The 20,857-nt window shown below is 45.2% G+C and overlaps 1 protein-coding gene across 2 annotated transcripts in view; it reads right to left on the reverse strand.

The window, feature by feature from the left end:
- The window catches only part of UBE4B (ubiquitination factor E4B), an 84,115-nt gene that overhangs the window by 4,854 nt on the left and 58,404 nt on the right, over positions 1-20,857 (reverse strand). For both annotated transcript variants that reach the window (XM_019511761.1, XM_019511760.1), the window contains 14 exons: positions 19,978-20,034; positions 17,667-17,783; positions 17,471-17,569; positions 16,833-16,946; positions 15,626-15,824; positions 15,200-15,338; positions 11,369-11,468; positions 10,374-10,501; positions 9,955-10,053; positions 8,332-8,567; positions 6,874-7,000; positions 5,768-5,912; positions 1,590-1,724; positions 657-848 (listed from right to left, as the gene is read on the reverse strand). In XM_019511761.1, coding sequence (XP_019367306.1) covers positions 657-848; positions 1,590-1,724; positions 5,768-5,912; positions 6,874-7,000; positions 8,332-8,567; positions 9,955-10,053; positions 10,374-10,501; positions 11,369-11,468; positions 15,200-15,338; positions 15,626-15,824; positions 16,833-16,946; positions 17,471-17,569; positions 17,667-17,783; positions 19,978-20,034 — 1,887 coding nt within the window. The remainder of the gene's footprint in view (positions 1-656; positions 849-1,589; positions 1,725-5,767; positions 5,913-6,873; positions 7,001-8,331; positions 8,568-9,954; positions 10,054-10,373; positions 10,502-11,368; positions 11,469-15,199; positions 15,339-15,625; positions 15,825-16,832; positions 16,947-17,470; positions 17,570-17,666; positions 17,784-19,977; positions 20,035-20,857) is intronic.

A 20,857-nucleotide genomic window follows, 5' to 3' on the forward strand; every position in this document is an offset into this window, starting at 1 on the left:
CCCCCCAAGACCTTTTTTTTTTTTTTTTTGTAATCCATCATTTATTCATTTGTACAAGTCACAACTCAAGTACACAGCAGTTAGGTGGGGACAAATGAGAATGAAGCACATTAGTGCTGGAACCGGAAGAAAGCCTGGTTAACATTCTGGTTTTTACCCATACCGAATAGCATTAAAGGGACACCATTAATTTAAAAATTACATGCAACTTCCCCTCTGCTACTGACACCACATGTACTGATAAGAGACAGAACTTTAAAAATCCAACTGAATTTTCATTATTTGTGCTGCTGTTTTTTTTTTTACTGTATTTCTCTCAGACTAGCCTAATGTGGGTAGAATCAATTAAGCCAGTTCCACAGCTCTGCAACTGTATTTGGGATGCAAACAGGGTTTTAATTCTTTGGAAACATTTTCCATTAGAATTTTAAGCAGGCACAGAGAGGCTTCCTTTTTGTCTTTGGATTTGGAAAAAAACTTGTTCTTCTACCAAACACAAGCTACCGGGCCACAGTTTTTCCCCTTTAACTAGCAAATCAGTACAAGGGACCAAGCTAACAGATGAGGAACAGCTTAAATGTATTCACACAAGCTTCTGCAGGAGTGGTTTTGTAAAGATGTTTGCCAGGGTCTTCACTCCTTTCTCTAAAACTCACCTGGTCATCAGCAATTGCTTTAGCAAAACGAGCACAATCTAGCTGCAGGTAAATATCAGTCAGTTGGTCCAACAGCTTCTTTGGTTCAAACCCATATTTCTCAGGGTTTTCAACTTTCAGGTCACGGCACTTAGGGCCACACAGTTGCTGAAGGTTAAAGTTCAGCATAGCAGCCAATCGTGGTCCAAGTTCCTATACGGGCAAATGTAAAGCACAAACAGAAATGAGGAAGCTGTGAAGAAGGGCTAGTACCCTTTGGGGGACAGGCATCAAGATCAAGAATTTATGGCACTAGGATTTCCCTTCATGGAAGCTTCTGCTCAATTCACAGGTTTCACACTGCAATCTCCCAGCAGCACTTCTTTTTTTCAAACTGAAGCACTAAGCATACAAAATAGAAAACAATTCAACTCGTATTAGTGTACCCAAGGACCACATGTGACTAATAATATTACTGGCAGAGGGGTTTCTGCTGCTGAGAAACTGGAAGTGTCACACACTGAGCCATGTACCAAGCAGACAGACGCTGCATATGCTTCTCACTGTGGTTTGCAGTACCACACCTTTCTTGAGGACACCTTGCTTTGTTACAATACACACTCACTGTGGGAGTTTGGGTTGGATGCTCTCAACCCTGCTCAGAAAGGTTCAGACTCTGGCACATCTTAATTTTCCTCTTAAATTTGTTAAATTCAGTGCCACCATTTTTACAGTCTCATCACTACTGGCCACTACAGATCTAAGAAATCTATGATTTTCTCAGCAGCTAAGAAACCACCAAATCACTGACACCACCAATTAGATCTCAGCGCACTGGGGTGGGAGTGAAGGAATATGTTACAATTCCTAGCTCATTAGCCATCCAACGTTTTTTAAAAAGCTAGAAATCAGTGGGGCAGGGGAGAACACTAGAGCACGACCGGTCATACTTACAGGTCTGAGGAAAGGCTTCTGAACCTGCTTGGTAAGGATATGGAACATATCAACAGTTTCTGTTGCCAGGGCAAGATATGAGCGAGACACACGCTCATCCTGAGCAAGCTGAGACTGACGAGCCTGTTGCTGGTCCTAGAAAATAAAGATGTAACAATCCAAAGGCTAAGTCCTCAGAACTAATTATCTACCCCGAGCAAAACGGATTCATAGATGTAGGGTCGGAAGGGACCTTGTAGATCTTCTAGTCTAACCCCCTGCCGAAAAATTGGGCTCAAATGACCCCAGCCAGGTCAACGCCGAGCCTCCTCTTGAAGATCCCCAGCGTAGACGCAATCACCACTTCCCTTGGAAGTTGGTTCCAGATCCTAGCTGCCCTGACTGTGAAGTAGTGCCTTCTAATGTCTAGTCTAAACGTACTCTCTAGCAACTTATGGCCGTTATTCCTTGTTACTCTGGGAGGCGCTCGGGGGAACAAGGTCTCTCCCAAACCCCACTGGTCCCCCCTAGTAAGTTTATAGACAGCCACCAGGTCCCCCCTGAGCCTTCTCTTGCGAAGGCTGAACAGGTTAAGGTCCCGTAGCCTCTCCTCATACAGTCTGCCCTGCTGTCCCCAGATCATGCAAGTGGCCTCCTTTGGACCCTCTCAACGCTATCCACATCCCTCCTGAAGTGCGGCACCCAGAACTGGACGCAGTACTCCAGCTGCAGCCTAACCAGCGTCGCATAGAGGGGGAGGATCACCTCCTTGGCCCTGCTTGTGATGCACTTGTGGATGCAGGACAAGGTACGGTTAGCCCTACTGACCGTGCTCTCGCACTGTCGGCCCATGTTCATTTTGGAGTCAATACTGACTCCAAGATCTCTTTCTGCCACCGTGCTTTTGAGAAGGGAGTTCCCCAGCCTACAGGTGTGCTGCTGGTTCCTACTGCCCGAGTGCAGCACCTTGCACTTGTCCATATTGAATTCCATCCTATTTTCATTTGCCCACCCTTGTAACCTGTCCAGGTCCTGCTGTAATCTGTCCTTCCCTTCTAGCATGCCCACCTCACCCCAAATCTTGGTGTTGCGTGTGAATTTAAACAGGCTGCTCTCCACCCCATGGTCCAAGTTGCTAATAAAGAAATTGAATAGTGCGGGCCCAAGGACGGAGCCCTGGGGGACCCCACTGCCCACTTCCCTCCAGGTTGCAAATGACCCATCCTCCACCACTCTTGAGTGCGACCCCTCAGCCAATTTGCAATCCATCTGACTGTGTAGGTATCAATGCCGCAGTCACCTAGCTTTTTAATGAGAATGGGGTGGGAGACAGTGTCAAAGGCCTTCCTGAAGTCCAGAAAGACTAAATCCACCGCAACACCTGCATCCAGTGATTTTGTGACCGGATCGTAGAAGGCAATCAGGCTGGTCTGACAGGAGAACTGCCCCTAGTGAAACCATGCTGGTTGCCCTTGAGCATCATCCCCCACAGATACAATCCTGATCTACTCTTGGCAGAGAAAAGCAATATAGACTAAGATATGAATGTGATCCCATTCTTTGGTGTCAGGTATGAATACAGCTCCCCACTTACTGGTATGCCTGGGGGGAGAGTAAACAAGCAGACCACGGGTGGGCAAAATACAGCCCGCGGGCCTAATCTGGCCCACGGGGTGCCTAAAAAATTTAGAAAATTAGTATCTCTCTACCCCTGGCTACCGGTCAAAGATGACAGGAGCCAGAAGCAGCAGGATCCAAGGGGAGCCGCTGGCAGGACTCGGCAGCCACAGCAGCAAGGCTCGCTTGGCCCCGCTCCACCCACAGCCCACCTCCATCCCAGCCCCTCTGCCTAGCACAGGCTTCTGGCCTGGGGCCCTGGAGCTGTTCCTGCCTCCCTCCCCCAAAGAGGTGAATTCAGGTAAGAATGGGATAGGGGGGAGGGGGAGGAGAGGACTGTGTGCCATCACCCCAGCCTTCAGGGCTGGACCAGGCTGGCTCCTGCTATGCAGCCAGGAACCATGTGGTGCCAGAGAATGGCAGCAGCAGGCATTACGGTGAGGAAATGGCAGCGGCAGGAGTGGCGGTGAGTGGCAGTGAGCAGGCGTGTGAGAATGCAGAGACAGCTGGGCAGGGACCCAGGGCAGAGTGGCAGGAGCGCAGGCTGGCAGGGACTCACTGGAGCCAGGCTGGGCTGCACCAGCAGGGAGAGGGGAGAGTCGGCCCGGCTCCACAGAACGCCTGCCAGCACAGGCCCTGCACTCCTGCTGCCCTGCCCTGGGCCCCGTGTTCCCGCCCAGCTGTTGCTACATTCCTGCGCGCTGCCACTCGCCACCCCTACCCACCCCATCTGCCACCGCCATTTGCCCCCTCTCCTGCACGTGGTTCCCAGCTGCATCACTGGACTGCAGGACTCAACAGAACTCCTCGCAATTCTTGGCTGGCTCTGCGCGGTGCCGGCCAGGCCAGGCTGGCTCCTGCTACATCCTGCAGTCTCAGCCTTGCAGCTAGGACATGGCTGGGAGGGAACAACACGAGGAAGCGGCAGAAGAAGGGCAGCGGTGGCAGACAGGAGGGGGAAGTGATGGCAAGTGGGAGCATGGGGCCAAGAGAGAGAGAGACTGCCATACATGCACGCCACACACCTTCTCACACACCCCAGCCACCCTCCCCTTCCACACATGCTACAACCCTCCTCAGCCACCCTTCCCCCCCGCACTCACAGCCTCCCACAAGCTCCATACCCACCCATACCCCACATATCCACACACGTTCCGCCATCCCAAATACACAGCCCCACATCCCCCAATCCTATACATACCCACACGCCCCACACCTATCCAGTCCCCCACAACCTCCCCCCACACACTCTACACCCCATATACCCACAGCCCCCCTACCGACCCATACCCTGCCCACAATATACAATAGTAAAACTTCATTTTAAGCTTGTATACAATCACCTCTATGTACAGTAGGCAAACACAAGTAAATCAGGACAAAATATTTTTTAAAGTCAGATGTTGTAGTAGATGTTTGAGTTTAGAATATAATTTGGTATTTTTCTGGTTCTGAGATGGCACACCCCCTTGCTGAAAGGAGTACTTTCGGGGGTAAGAGACGGGACTTCTGGTGGCAAAGGCCAGGTGTTCGGGGACAGGACTTCTGGTTCCAACATGGTGACCAGGGGGCAGGGCACCTGTCAAGGGGCAGGGCTACCCTTGCAGGCCTCCACAGCTTGCCAAAACTTGGTAAGCGGCCCTCCAGCCACAATCACTGCCCGCCCCTGAAGCAGACTGTATCGAAGCTCTAAATTGCTGTATCACTCCACAAGGTAACTAGAAATGAGATCCCCTGTTATGGGATTCACATGGATTCTCTAGCAAATTTGCTCACTATAATTTGCTCTTCCCCACCAAATGCCAATACTTCATAGCCATCCTAGAATCGGAGAGTCAGGCAGAAATCTTTCTGGCTTGCAGTCCAAGGACTTCCTACTCCAAAAATCTGTGGCCATGTGCATTATTAAAGCCAGCTAGATAAGACTGCTGTCAATACTTTCAGCATATGCAACTTTTTGGGTATCATTTCATTATTGTTTGCATTTGGGGAAGAAAGCAATACCTTTTTGGAGGATAAAGCAATTAGAATTTTCTTGTCTGAAGAAATGCAGCAAAATAGATCTTGCCCTTCTTTTTATATCTTTTCTACGCCAGTCTGCTTTTTTAAAAATCAATAACCTTAAAATAAAAATACCTGACATTGGCAAGTCAACACACAATTGTTGTATAATGAGACTGAAGTCTGAGGTTTATTCTCTTCCTTTCTAGCCCAAGCTTTCTGCAAGATCAATGCCGTGACTCTTTTCTAGAACAATTAGTGGAAGAAAACTCAATTGGTGGGCATTTTCCAAAGCCTTCATTATAAAGGTTTGCAAGCCTCAGTTTCTGCACTATGATTTTTAGGTACACCTCATACTCTTCCCCTGCACACACACACTCCATGCCAACCCTGACGTAGCTCTGCAGATTGGTTTTTTGTTCAAGAAGTGGTGTCTGACATGACCTTGGCTGCAGGGGCAGCAAGAGACAAGATATCCCAGGGCTGCTTTTGCAGAGTTGCTCTTGGGTACTCCCTGTACCCAAAAAAGCTTTAGCACACAAAGAAAGACATGCTTTTGGGAAAAACCCAACTATACCCACCCTTGGCAGCAGATCCCACTGTTCCTTGTTCTTCATCTCCTCTTGGACTTCATGAATACGCTTTAGGGACTCCAGACTCTCATCCAGCAAAAACGTTGTGTCATTTATCAGCATGTTGATGTAGCGAACAAACTGCTTCCCAGAGCTGAGAACATTGAAGCAAATATTTATCCCTCCACAGCACAGCGGGTGTGTTCATTCCAGACTGTGACTCTCAATCTGGATCACCTGCAACCTCTCTCTCACATTCCACAGTCTGGACAATTCATTGCCCTACTCCAGAGCCCAGGCTGATCGTGGCTGCAAGAACCCATGCACACTCCACATTCCTCTTTGTTTAAATTGTTGCAGCTCTGGCAGGGGTGCCTAGCCATTCACAAGATGTCAGGTGAAAGCAGTATCTCCCCACTCCTGACAGCAATGGCAGAGCACAGAAGGAAGACATGGCACAAGGGGAGGAAAAATTCTACCTCAAAGAGCAAAGCAAGGACAAAATTGTCATTTAGCTAAGAAACCACAGGGTGGACCCAAGCAAACCCATCAGTGTATGGAAAAAGAACATGAGACAGACCAGCAGAGGGAGCACAGTGCAGAAGAGAGAGGGATAATTCCTGTTTCTGCACAATGAATTAAACCATGATATGGTCATTTAATGGCAATTAGGCCAAGCATGCCCAGAAAGGTCTCCTGCAGGATCTGAGTTAGGGTCCCCACTCTCCCAACTCAGGAACATGCTCCGTTGCTGCTCACTGTTCCTTCTAACAAAAGACTACAAAAAAGCATATCCCAGGGTAGTTTTGGCTCACTGTGACAAAAGCAGAGAGCGCGCATGTTTCCCTCCCCACAAAAGCAAGAGAGAACAAGCAGTGTGCAGAGCAAGACAGAGGGCTTATTTGAAAATGAACATGCAGGGAGATTTCCTCTTCCACTTCCAGGCTTAGTATGTTTTTTCTGGCCCTGACACTAAGTGTCTGTTCAGTTCTGCTCTTGGAGCGATCAGCCTTGGACCTTCATTCCAGTAGTCTTTACACTTCAAGTGGAGGGTTAATAGGCTCTCTGCTGGCTTTCATGACAGCGAGCTGCAGCATGCATAGCCTTTTACTCACTTGAACTCTTCCATGAAGGTGCCATGGTGAGCTATGTTCTGCCAGAGGCTTTTGAAAATGGTACTGATGTGGTAGCGGATGGTAAATTTGTCATAGAACTCGCTGGTGGCTCCAGTGTGCTCAACATCTGAGAAAGAAAAAGACCCCAATGTTTCCACTAAAACCTCTTCACCCTCACCCCTCCCCTCCTGACTGCGCTGTGTTGGTACATCGTACCTTCCCTATCACACCGTAGCTGAGCAGGAATAACTGGAAACTGCAGGAAATGAAGACCCCTGGGCAGATTTCAACTGGGTCCCCATTTAAAATAGCTGTGCCCACTATCTCCCAGAACCAAACCTTCAGGGGATATGGATCCCATGGAACATCTCTGAAGGAGGGGAATACCATACCTCTGCCTTGATTCCATCATTTAAAGCACATAACTGTTTATGCTTGCTAATACTTGCAGTACATATAAAATTAAACATATATTATCCCTTTAAAAATGATGAGGTTTGGTCTCTCAATTAGAACAGGTTTTTGTGATTAAATCAGGTGATTCAGTTGTTTCTACATCAACTGAATCTGAGGGCCATTTCACAGAGGTAATGATCCATACTAAGACTCTCTGAGGGTTTAATATTTCCAGTCATCACCACAGCACGTCAGTACTTCTAAATAAAACAATCAATAGTAACAGTAAAGTCCCTAGTGTATTTTATAAAGCCTCTGGCTCTTCTCTGTTTTGGAGGCAAAATTCTGCTTGCATACAGCTTTGATTTTTATTTTAGGAATTTGCCATTTCTTTTTGTTTAGGCTGCTTGCATTGTTTCAGGGTAAAACAATACAATAATTCTTGATTTCAAATACATACAGCACAGTCAAATAAGGCTTGCTAGGAAAAGCTTAATAGGGCAAGAAAGATAGGGCTGGCAGGGACCTCTGGAGGTCATCTATTCCAACCTCTTTCTTAAGGCTGGATTATCCCTGCCTACACCATATCATCCAAGTGTTTGCCTAACCTGTTCTTTGGCAAAAAAAATTACGGGGAAAGGAACCAACAAAAAATACAAAAAGCCAGAGTGCTCAGAAATTACCTGGTTTTGTAAATTTAAAATATTAGCCTTGATGTTGCTATCAGTGTAGGCACCAGTCTTGTGATCTCTTCTCTGCCCTGTACATTTGACTCTCAGCAAGTTTTCTTACCACAAAAAAAGAAACCTGGGAGAAGTCTCCCAGGTTATGTGAATACGTGCATGCAGCCTTGGGCATAACAAGTTTCAGCTCCAGGCTTGGCACGCATGCACCACTAGAGCATTATAAGCATCTTTACACGGTTTAGAAGTGCTGACACAAGTATGGCCAGAAAGCAAGATTAGGCCAAACCTGGTCAGGATCCACAGGAGACCGGCCTTGATATTTCAGAGCCTAAAGCAATTGATGACATGCGCACGCACTTCCCTCCCAGTGTCTTACCTGTATAAAACTTCATCAATGAAGGGACTAACAATTTAGTGGAGAGAGGATGATTCTCAATCATTTCAAAGAACTTCTGCGTCCGTGGCTGAACGGCAGGGTTTGTCATGAACATCACCTCCACCAGCTTAGCAATCAGATAAGGGTTTCGGATGTAGTTCTGGTTGCACAGCATCACAACAAGGAACATCACAATGTCCTGAGTGCAGGGCTCATAAAGCACCTGAGGAGCATATCTGCAGAGAAGGAAGAGAAAATAAGCATGCAGCATCTACAAGGAATTCCACCATGTATCTACCTCAGGCAACTACAGGTTTGGAAGGCCCATTAGCACTAGCAAAACCATATGTCATTTTGACACCACCACTACCTATCACCATGGAAACAAGATTTTCATTAGATTCTATTAGAGGCTCTTGCCAGTAGCCCTCTGGGAACTGGATCCTGGCCCCCAACTCCAGGAAACAGGCCTCCTTTGAAGCACAGCCTCATTCAGCTGCTGCACTTTCTCTGGCATCAACATCCCCTTAGCAGTGTCACTTTAACAACAGCTCCTAGGAACTGTCGCTTTGGAAGCTGAGCTGAAGATAGGACTGCAGGAGGGAAACAACTGAAATCCCAAATTTTATAAACAGCTGCCTAGTCAGTCTGAAGAAGAGCTGCACTCAGCTATAAGGTTAGCTTCAGAAATCAATGCAATTCTGTCAAACCCACAAACTGAAGGGCATTTCTCTCACGGTCGCATCTTACATTTACATCTGTTCTAGAGCTTGTTAATACCGCATCAGATCTACAAGAGATGAAATTCAGACCTATCTCGATATCAAGAGGGTGGTGGTTTTTTCTACCACCCTACACTGAAAACGGAGTTTCCTGTAGACGGTATGAGAGATATACATATACACACAGCTTCCAATCCCCCTTGCAAATAATCACCAAGGGTTGAGAATAAAGCAGCTCGTGGTTCCTTGAAAGTCACCTGCAACCCTGTTCCTACAATGTCTTAAACGGAGCCAGAGCTAAAAGCAGCTCACATGTAGAGGCTAAGGCAACAGCCTGCTGGCCCAACCTTCTCTTGTCTGTACACCTACAACAGTACATGTAGTTGATCCCCACAGAGTCACCAGAAGATGCCAAGTCCCACATCCCCAGCACCACACAGCCTTCAAGTCAGCTAAGAAAAGGACAGAGTCACAAAAACTCAACACAAAGTTGCTCAGAAATGAAGAACTCGAAGGAAAAAGGAGAAGCAGGAAAGAACAGGGTAGGGGTGGGAAAGGAATAGCTAAGGTAAGCTCTGGATTTTCTCTCAGGCAGGCACACAGGGGGCTACCAAAGTCTGTGCAACTTATCATCACAACTTGCCTCCCTGCACTTTCTCCTGCCTTCTCTGCCTTTCCTCAAGCAGAAAAAAGCCATGATCAATGAGCATGTTTTTACTGGTCTTGCCTTTGCACTGGAGCTGGAATTGGCTTAGCTCAGTGTCCACACTGGTTTTCAGCTACAGAAATGGCAGATGCCAAAGTGGATCCAGAGACTACTGCAAACACTATCAACAATACAGTATCATGTCACAGTACAGGGAAAAAGTAATAGCTGATCTTCAAGCATGACTTGACTTACTGAACAATAAAAAATAAAAATTCAGCCACATCTTCCACGTAGAACTCCGGCAGTGCTGCAAACACCTTCGGAACGTCAGGATTTAAAGGCAGCTTCATGCTACAGAACAGAAGACACACAGGGACAGAGTTAACGAGGGGGATCGTGCACTAGCCGGGTTAAACAACATTTTGCGTTCGCTTACAGAACAGCTCCTTGCAGACCTTCTTAAATGAGGAGTTTTAACCAAATCTCAGTGCTTCACGTCAGGAATCCACACCTGAAATTTTTATCGCTCTAACAGAAACTGTTGCATAAATAAAGCTGGCATTCTTCACAAACTCATCCATTGACATGAACCAACCACAAATTTTCCAGCAGGTGGTAAAAGTGAGAGACTGGTTCAGAGAATGACAGACGTCCCCGGCCCTGAAACTCACTTGGGGTAAGCAGGGTCGAGGATGCGAAGCATCAGCTGAATCACCATGCCATAAAAATTCAGACATCTCCTCAAAAAGTTTTCATCTAGCAAGCCAGCATCTGCACACGCCTTGCAACGCACCAGCTTCTGCAAGAGAAGATGCACATAAAGGCTTATCCAGTGCAACATACAAGTAACACAACACAAAATCCATTCAAAAAGCTAAACATGTCAAAGAAAAACTATTCCAGCCCCCCCCCCCCCCATAGACCATCTAGGTAACAGGACACTTGAAAGAAATAACAATGAAATCAAAGACGTCCAGTATGAACATATATACAAGGTGAAAACCTTGCTAATTTGTAGGCAAGGAGTAATTACTCCAACAGTAGTACAAGAACAGGAGTTAAGAAAGGAATCCGGGTGAGGTAAATCGCTCAACGTTGTCTAGATGATGCAGCATAAAAATTTCCATCAACTGAAAACTGGGACTATTATGCAGACCACAGAAATTCTCAGTGAGAGACTGTAGCACACCCACTTTGGAAAGCTCTCAGTAAAGGGAGTTAAGAACCTTGGAGTTCTAAGTTCAGGTTGGCTCTCAGTTGTGCACGCACATATAGAGATCCTGAGTAGTTGCTTCGGCTCATTACGTTTATTTTCTAATCTGGAAGATGGGGACAGCAATATTTTCAGATTTCCCAGTGCTGTCCCGTGGATTAGTCTTTGTGACTTGCTTTTAAGTTTAAAATTGCTAAGCACTAAGGGGTTTCAACCCCTATCATACAGTGCATGTTTATGAGGGTACTTAACAGGTATTATACTACACTGTAACATGCTACAAACAGACTACACATACAAGAGCATCTAAGGAACATTTTCAGACACCTTAAAAAAAACCAAAAAAAACTCACCACTTAACAGCCAACAGACCATTTACAGTGAAAGAAAACATTAACACTGCACTCACATATTGGCAAGGCCAGTTAGTTGCCATCCCAGCTAATTACAAACCTTAAGCTGCGTTTTACAGCGTTTCAGCATCTCTCGATGTCTGGTAGCCAGAGGAGAATCTTTCCATTGACTCTCATTGTTTTTCAGATCCTCGACAGTCCTGTAAATCATATGAAATCACTGGTGATTATAGCAAAGGGGACACTATCTACCTGGCTTTCTTGCCAAATTTTCCTTCGCTGATTTTATTAAAAGTAAGATTACAGACCTCATTCTTCAACCAAAACTACGCCACACCATGACAAGGACAGCAAGCTACTCCTGTATCTTGCTGAAAGCAAAGGCAAACCTTGTCCAAAGGCCACATGCTAGGATGCACCAGATACATCAATCCAAGCCTGACATACCCATTAAGCTTTGTTTCTCAATTTTTTTTAGAACCAAAGTATCCGTTGATAGACTCAAGACACCCTTCAGAAAATGACAGTTCTTAGCTTTCACTCATTTTTTGACTATGAGAACAGGTCAAAATGGTTTCAACACTAAGGATTTCTTTTTTAAAGCTCTGGCCCCATCCGTTTATTTTCCCAGGGACAAGTAGCAATAGCACACTTTGTGTTGCTACTACTTGTCCCCAGGAAATGCCCATGCCATGCATGCTCCGGCACGCAGCAGGTTACCACAGGCAGATACAGAAGGCTGGGTCCAGCAACTGTGCTGGCCCCAGCAGCTTTACCTGGGGTCCTGGGGGCCTTGGGGAGCTGCAGCCACAGTGTTCCTGTGGCTGGAAGCCTGGCCGGCAGCTGAAGCGTGGCTCCGGCTGGCCAGGCTCTGGTTTTGGGTGGGGCACATTGCTGCCATGTGTGCCACCCTGCTCTTTGCCATGGTATTTTTTGACCCTGGGATCTCCTGGGGTCAACCCCCCCTTTCCCACCATGCAAGGTAGCGGCATGTGATATGCCTGCATGTGCAGGGTGTAGTGACAGAGAGAGATCTGCAGCACCATATACCACATGTCCACACCCATCTGGACACAGACTCTGGGGTTATCCTGTGAAACATGTTTGCAAACCTAAGTGTGCTAACATTGCTTGGCACCCCACGGCACCTTTGAAAAGATCTCAAGGAGCCCTGTGGTGCTGCCACACCTTGGTTGAGAGTCACTGTGTTAAGCAAACTAGAAGCCACGACCACAAAGTTGGGGGCGGGGCGGAAGCAGGGAGGAAGACAGAAGAAAAAATGGCAGGTGGAAGAGGCAGGATGATAACAAGGGAAGAATTCTCCCTTCAGGAATAGCTAATCATTTAATCACCACATTTTGTACTATTTATTTCGTACCAAATCTACAATATATATAAAGAAAAGCACTTAAACAAGCACTTAAACCAAGTCATTAAGAACCATGATGATCTAACTAATAGCGAGAACATCTGATATTCAGGCCCAAATCTCATTTACCTCTAGGAGCAAGGGCAAAGAGATGGTGAAAAGCAGAAGCAGCTAGAAGGAAAAAAGGGAAGGTGCCAACATGAATTTCCCCAAATACATTCCCCTCCAGACCAGGTACAAATGCAATCCCTGTGCCATCTCTGGATCCCAACCTCCACTAGTCATTTTCTTTTCCAGATTTCTTCTTTTAACCCACAATCCCTCCGATTACAATTCTAAGCTGCAGGGGGGGGGAAGGAGCGTAAACAAGGATGAAATCATTCCCATTCTCTACATCCATGCAAGGGCCACACTTATTAATAACGCTGTTGGCCCTTTCCTCTTGGCAGTCAGTGTAGATCTAACATGGGGAGTAAGTCAATGGTAGACTAGCATCACACAACCATCCACACTAAGCTCTTTTCTGGACACAATGAGTTCAAATATCTTCTGGACTCAGCTCATTTTAAAAGAGCAGCTTCTCAGTGCAGCATGCAAAGTATTTATTCTTCTCTCCTATTCTGCTTCCATTTCCTCCCTCCTTCAGACATAAGAGCAGCCTCCGCTTCCTCTTGCCCCCCCACAAACAACTGCTATCTGCTGCAGCTAATTATCTAACCTTAATTTCTTTATGAGTGACATCCAAATACATGGCCTGATCTTCCTGGGAAATGCTAAGTACCCATAACTTCGACTGAAATCAATGAAAGCCAAAAGCACTCAGCATGTTGGAGGACTGGACACAGTTGCTATGGAAACACCCAATGACTGACAAGCCTAAGAGAAATGGTTATTCTTAAAATCCAGGGTCTGCTTATTCAAAAACCTTTGTTTATGTACAACACGCAATCATTCCTCACAATTAGGCCCTAACAACCTTCCTAGATATTTGTATGTGTATATCATAAACCACAGGTTGGCAACATACGGTCCACAGGCCAGATCCAGCGTCACAATTTCTGGGACCCTGAAGACTGCAAGGAACATCCCAAAGTGCAGTGCACTTCTGGATAGGTGGAGGAGCTGTGGCAGCAAAATCCATTCTGCACCACGCACCACGCAGTAGATGCAACAGCAGCGAGTCAAAAAAGGGCTCCCCAGCCAGACAGGGACTTGTGGAGCAGTTAGGTAATGATCCATGTAGGGCTGTGCTAGCTAGATTGCAGCAGATGGGGATGCTTTGCGAGTAGGAAAGTTATGCTGGAGACTGGGGTGCTGCTGGGGGTGCCTTCAATCAGTGTATAAGGACTGCCTACCCACAACTCCTCCTGGGCATGCAGGGCTGGGGTTGGCAGGTGGACAGGGGTTGCTCTAGTGGGTGCTCCATGAATCTCTCTCACTGCTGAGACACTGCAAGGAGCTGAGGCAAATCCAGCAATCCTTGTACATGTGCTTTGTGAAGAAGCTACCTGGTGTCACATTGCTGGTGAAGATCAACAGAAGAATAAATTATACACTCCAAAACTCCTCATGACTGAACCGTTAATTGGGCCCTCCATTACTGAAAGGTTATCAATCCCTGCTATAAACAACTCACAAACTATTATTGAATGCAGATGAAAGATCCTGCAAACCGTCTGTGGTCTTACTGCCAAGGGACTTTTACTAAGTGAACACAATTATACGCCATGGAAAATACTCATGCTGTATAATCTGCTCTTACTTATTGCAGTGGGGAAAGTACCTTGCGACTGCGATTGTACAGCTATAAAAGTCTATTTGGATTCATGTCAAGAAGGGAAAACAAAAGCATCTTCATGTTAGCATCACAACTGTAGGGTTTTTTTAATTTTAGAAACGACAGGCCACTCATTGAATGACACAAGCAGCCCCATCACTCAGATTCACTGTAGGAGCTTTTACATAATGAAGGAGATGATCACTTCTTATCCTTACACACCACAGTAGCCCTGAGGAACAATAAAAATATGGTCTGTTGGGGGGATACAGAATATCAGACAGAATAATGATACTCTGCTTTTAAAGCAATCACTGCAATGACTTGCACATCAGACAGATCCAACTTCATATACTTCTATCGCAGTGCAAAAAGGCCTAAAGTATGATATCCTCACACTTCTGGTGGTGCCAAAGAGCACTCAACAGTTTAACCACTGTAAAAATTACCAATAACATTGCCGTAAGGGGCTTTTGAGAAAGATCCAGTTCTCCAAGACAGGGACTCCCAAGGAGTTTGGTATTATATGTTCACCTAATCTCTTTTCTTTCCCCTATTATTTGAATTTGTGATGCAAACCACTGCCAAGAAAATCTGTTAGGACTAAAAACAGAAGACAGATCACAGGATAGACACCACCATACTCTACAACTTAAGTACATCCATAATGTGCTTTTAACTTCCATCAAATTTGCAGGAATCAGAATCACACTCTGGAAAACACTAATTTAAGGTGACAGTTGGAATCTTGTATCACATGCTAGGTAACTAACACAGCGTCTAACCTGTTGAGTTCCCTGATGGCCCGCAGTCTACGGATGTAGCGGCGGCAGCTTGGCAGGATGGAGAGGTGGTGGGCATGCAGGGTTAGAAAGAAGCATTCCGTTGGGAATTTCGGCTCAGAAAATTGAGACGGATCCCTGTCTAGAAAAAGAAAAGAAAAAAGAAAAAAGAACAAAACATGGGACCAAGGACAGTGAGAAAAGAACTGGATGAAGTAGTGAGCAGAATCTGACCACCCCAAACTTCTCTGCAAATCTTCAGCTGAATTAATGAAGGCAGAAAACGATACCAAGCAAATTGTTTAGGGACAGGAAAAAGAGTTTGCAAAAAATCAACCCAAAATATCTCTAGCATCACATATCAAAATATCACTAGTACCAGAACAAAAGGATTGAAAGTAAAAAGGAACATGTATGTACTATACTTACAAAGCTCAGCCATCCAGTCTGTAACATCCTCCATGGTTGCTTTCACTCTGGTCTCATCCGTTGGGAGGATGATGCGACACCTCGGATGGAATATATATGTGGGATCAACTGTTTCTAGCTTAATTTTTGTGCTTAGCTGCTGCAGAACCCATAGGAAATTGAGCATAAAACCATCTGTGGACACCAACCGATCATCTGTCTGTAAGGCAAGGTACACAAAGTGAATGCTTGGAAAAGGTATCTTAAAATAAATCAGTGGGTGACAGACCTTTGCAATGAACAGGTTTAGGAGCCAAGCCACTGTTAATAATATAGAATATATGACCAAAAAAAAGACAGCACCTCTAAGGAGATTTCCCAATAACTAGAGTACAAGCAGCTGTAACTGCCAACATGGTCTCCTTGTCCCGTGTACGTTTAACCACTCATTTTTGAGGAGCATTAAATGTATATATGAAAATGGAAAAGCAGTAGGAAGGAAAGAGGGGAAAGAAGCTGGGAAATTTTTAGCAAAGTTATATTCAGGACCAAGAAGGATTAGGTATGTTGCTAAGCCTTGATTCTTACCCTTTACCTTATAAGCAAGATTTACAGTGGTTCTTGGAAGTTTAAGTTTAAGTTCTGACAACAGTTTCAAATGTTGCGTCTATGGAAAATGGGAACCTCAAATAATGCCGCCTCAGCAGCACCTATGATTCCTACATAAGATATGCCAAGGAAAAAAGTGGTATGAAAAGCAGGTAACTAGTGACAAATGCATGCCCTATTGTTTCTGCAAATTTGTGCTAGTTCATTCCCAGGGCATACACAAATCTACAAGTCACAAAAATGTGGAACTTAGCAACTTGATAAACAGCTATCTGAAAACTTTCTTTCCCCACTTGGTGGACACTTCCACAAATGGCAGGTTGGTATATATCAATAAAAGGGATAAGCTTCTGCTACAGAATTATAGGCCAACACATTTAGCTGGCATCTCAGTGTTCACCCAGGAGGAAACATATGCTTTAAGCTAGCAAGTAGGTTAATTTCAGAAAATAATTTAAAGAATTCTTTTGAAGACTGATCCAAATGGATTTTCTGACTGCTTCAGTCCTTGCAGTCCCTTTGATTTCTGTTCCTGAAGTACCGCTGTATCAGCAGACATCTAGAGCTAACTGTATTAACTGCCTCCATGATGAATAGGAATAGAGCTTCCCGTGTTTACCTGCATCTGTGCCTTCTTCATGTTGGCATTGACAACAGCTGCCATGTAACTAAGAGCTGCCTCCCGAGTTTCCCCATTCAGCAAAATATTATGTAGAATCTTGAACAGTTCTAGCTGAAATGCAAAGTGAAAGATCTGTTCATAAAGCAAATCTGTCTCCATTTCTACAGAAGATAACTTCTTCCCCCAAGTTCCAAGTGACTAGTGAAGTATTCCGAGAAGTCTACAGAACATCCTACTGAAGTAGAGTCACATTATACAAAATAATGATACTTCAGCTACAGAAAACTTCTCTCTCTCTCTCTCTCTCAGAGTGACATAAACAGAAGAGTATACCTTAAAAATCATGGCAACATATGCCCTATGATAACGTATCATGTACTCTTTTATTTATCCTCAGACAAAAACTACATTCCATAGATATGTTCAAGGCATGGCTTCAGGACCTGGTGAAAGAAGTCTTGACTTGTGGTCCAGTGGCTAAATCCTACTTGGCTCTTCTTTTACCTGCCCTCACCCTTACTGCCTAAGCTGGATTTTGTTAGAATACTCTTCACCAATGCTGTTAAAACCAGGAATGGAAAAAAAAAACTACGGATAAAAGTCCACCTGCAGGAGGGAACTACTGAGACACTTACCCTTGCCAATTCCAGGTAATGCTGCAAAGATTGGCTAACAACACGGTTGTTTTCAAGAGTAATGGCAGGCCCTGAGAAATACTTTTCAACCACTTTAGTCTGAAAGGAGAAAGAATATTTGCAAGCAGTACAAAAAGCACATCTTGTGGTTTATTCTCAGAAAAGACACTGCAAGCAGTGCTTCTTGAGCACTTACATCATCTTCAGCAAAGACAGAGAGACTGAAGAAAGCGCCAAGGTACGACAGTCTTTGCAGCTCACGTCCTGCACCCGGGCTTAAAGATTTAGGCAACCACAAGGGCAAAGATACAACCTACCAAAAAAGAGAGAGAAACAGTAAGACACAGAGCTGCCAAATCGGTAGTACTCTTTTTCTATTTGCATTACCATTTTTGCACCTTTTATCCTTGACATCTATCACATTCACTCAGTTCTTCAACACAGCTGTGTTAGCTGCTAAGTAACAAGGTCTCTGCTTGCTTAGAATTTTAAAGTATCACAGTCTCCATTCTTGGTCTCTCTGTATTCCAATATGCCACTTTTTAGGGCGAGATCTCTTTTCACTGATGTTCCTCCTATCTTAAGCTTACTGCTGTTAAATATTTCACTAGACCTCAAAGCTTCCATCAGTATCAGGCCCCTGTTCTAACAGATACTAGACATACCACAAAACAAGAAGTGGCCCCTGCTCCCCAAGATTTCCAATACAAGGAGCCTTAAAGTACCACAAATTATAGATGCAAATCTTGACCAGACTGGTAGTGCCAAGGAAATTAGTCAATTGAAACAACAGTCCATCAACAAGCCTGCAAGCTGATCAGCAGGGATCCAGGTTTTCTGTTTGCTCAGGAAAAAAATGTGGATTTTCTCCTTTAAAAGGAGAAAAAACAGATTTGTTTTCCTTTAAAAGAGAAAAACCCAGGAAACCACAGGTTTCCCCTTGCAGGCTGACAGAGTTCCAGCCAGCAAAGGCTGCTCGGGGATGGGGAAAGTGGGATGCAGGGTGCACCATGTGCACATGCACGCACGCACATGCATGTGGCAACCAGGCAGTGAGGTGGAGAGCAGCTCCAGCAGCTTCCTCCAAGTAAGTCTAAGGAGGGAGGTGGGGGAAGGGAACACAGGCAATGTGTGTGTACACATGGGGAGGGCTGGGGGAAACACATGGCCCCCTGAGATTTCTGCACCCACAGTGGGGCATAGGGTGGCAACTGGGCCAGATCAGCTGCAGACAGGAGCCATTTCTGTGGCCCAGAGGGTAGTACCTGGCATGGGAGGGAATGCCATGTCACCATGGCTGCCAAGGTGAGGTGCTCTCTGCCCACCCAGCAGAATGAGGGGCATAACTCCACAACTGCTGCACCTGACCCTGGCGGCCATGCTAGCATAGAGCTCCCTCCTGTGCTGGGTCCTGCCTGCTGGGCTGCAGAGGCTGCTCCTGCCTGGAGCTGGTCCGGCTTGGCTGCAGCCCCACACCCCACTGAGTGCCAAAATCTGGGGAGGCATGTGCCCCCCTCCATGTCGATTGTGCCCACATCCCCCTTTTCCCACACACCCACCACCTTCCTCACACACTCGGGGGCTGGGTCCTGGGGATAATGGGTCAGAAGTGACAGGCACCAGCAGTGCTGGGACTGCTGTGGGTCAGGAGTGAGGGGCAACGGCATGAGCAGGGGCAGGGCACTGGCATATCAGGCCTGTTCAGCACCAGAAAGTAGCCAGGGGGACAGCCATTGCTGGACCCATGTCCTGATGAGCAAAGGGGACAGAGGGAGCTCTGATTTTCCTTGATAAAAAAACCCCACAACCAAACACCAAGATAAATAACTATTTAGAACTTAATTTATTATAATGATTGATGCACTGGTAGGCTTCCAAACTGCTTTAAAATTGTAAATATATCAATAAAAATTGTATTCAACTGATACCTGTATATAAAGGGGCTTTTCATTTTAATAATTGCAAAAAAAAATGCAATTTGGCATTTTTTTTAAGTCAGAAAAATAGGGATTTTCATCAGAGAATTTGGGATTTTTAAACAGAGGAAACCAGGTTCCTTGCTGATCAGGAGGTGGCCTTACCAGTTTTAGCTCAAGGCTGAAAGCCAGGAATTTATCTGGCTCAGCCAGCTGACTTCTTTTGTGATTTTATGACAAGCCACTTCTCTGAGGCTCAGTTTTCCAGTTGTAAAAAGTCCCAAACACTCAACGTTTTAAGAGAAAAATCAGTTATGTATTTCCCCAGGGCTTTGTAAACATGCTAGGTGAGCACTATGTACTATGTAGCAGAAATATTGTGTGTCAATATGTAGGAAAAAGTGCATTTATCAGTAGAACTAATTACCCAAAAGTACACTCCTCCCAAGAATAAATATGCCCAGAGCTATACTTCACAAAACTCTGGTTACACCTTGTTTTTAAAGCAATGCAAGCTTCAAGAGAACAACTTCTCTACTCTTGCCATTTTACAGCATTTCTGGCTCACTAAATCAATCAGGATATACTTACCAAGCTGCACATGGGATGTGTTTTCCCAAACTTGATTTCACACAGTTCACCTAATGCCTGTAAGGAAAAACCCCATGAACAGTTCATCCACATGCATTTTCCACATCATTTTTGGTGAAAGAATAACCATGCTAGAACGTTTAAAAAGCCAAAGACTGCTCCACTAAACTTCCTGGCAAAACTTCCCTACACTATAATGGAAACAGGATATAACTACCTTAGCGCCTATTTTAGCTTTTGTGTATTTTCCAAGTTGTCTCAAGAAAGTTAAATGGTTCAACTGGACAATAAATATTGCACTTATTTTAGAAATTAGCTGTGCTAGTTATTTCCCTCTCTGGTACAAAATGATGCCATTGCTGGACTCCTGAACTGCCATACAAGAGTCAGTAACAGTAATAAATAGAGCTATTGTCCTACACAAACCAAGGCTTTTGTCTTCCAACTCTGAGTGGAAGCCTGTCAGATGAATGTTGAGGCCTGAAACAAAGAATCCTATCTACAATCTCTAACTCGCTTTAAACTGCAGCAAAGTAGTAAAGAAAACAGCTACAAAGGAGGATTTTGAAAATACAAAAAAAAAAAGGTAGGCTTTCATGTGTTGTACTTCTCTTGTGCTACAAGTTCTCACGCATCAATTATACTACAGTGAGCACAGCTACTGCTCTATCCCATTGGCTTGTTCTTTGCCAGTATAAGGCTCTGATGAAGAAACTCCACTTAGAAATATTACTAGCCTATGCAGCAGCCAGAAGGCAAATTTCACAAGAGTTATAAACTGAGACTAGTAGGGGAGCCTGATAATAGAAAAACACAAACCTGCCCAAGAAAAATTGTTTGTTTAGGGGTTTGTTTTATGGTTTGGGGTTTTTTGTTTGTT

Source organism: Gavialis gangeticus, unplaced genomic scaffold (assembly GCF_001723915.1).
Source record: "Gavialis gangeticus isolate Ggan-Ray unplaced genomic scaffold, GavGan_comp1, whole genome shotgun sequence".
NCBI classification, from domain to species: domain Eukaryota; kingdom Metazoa; phylum Chordata; order Crocodylia; family Gavialidae; genus Gavialis; species Gavialis gangeticus.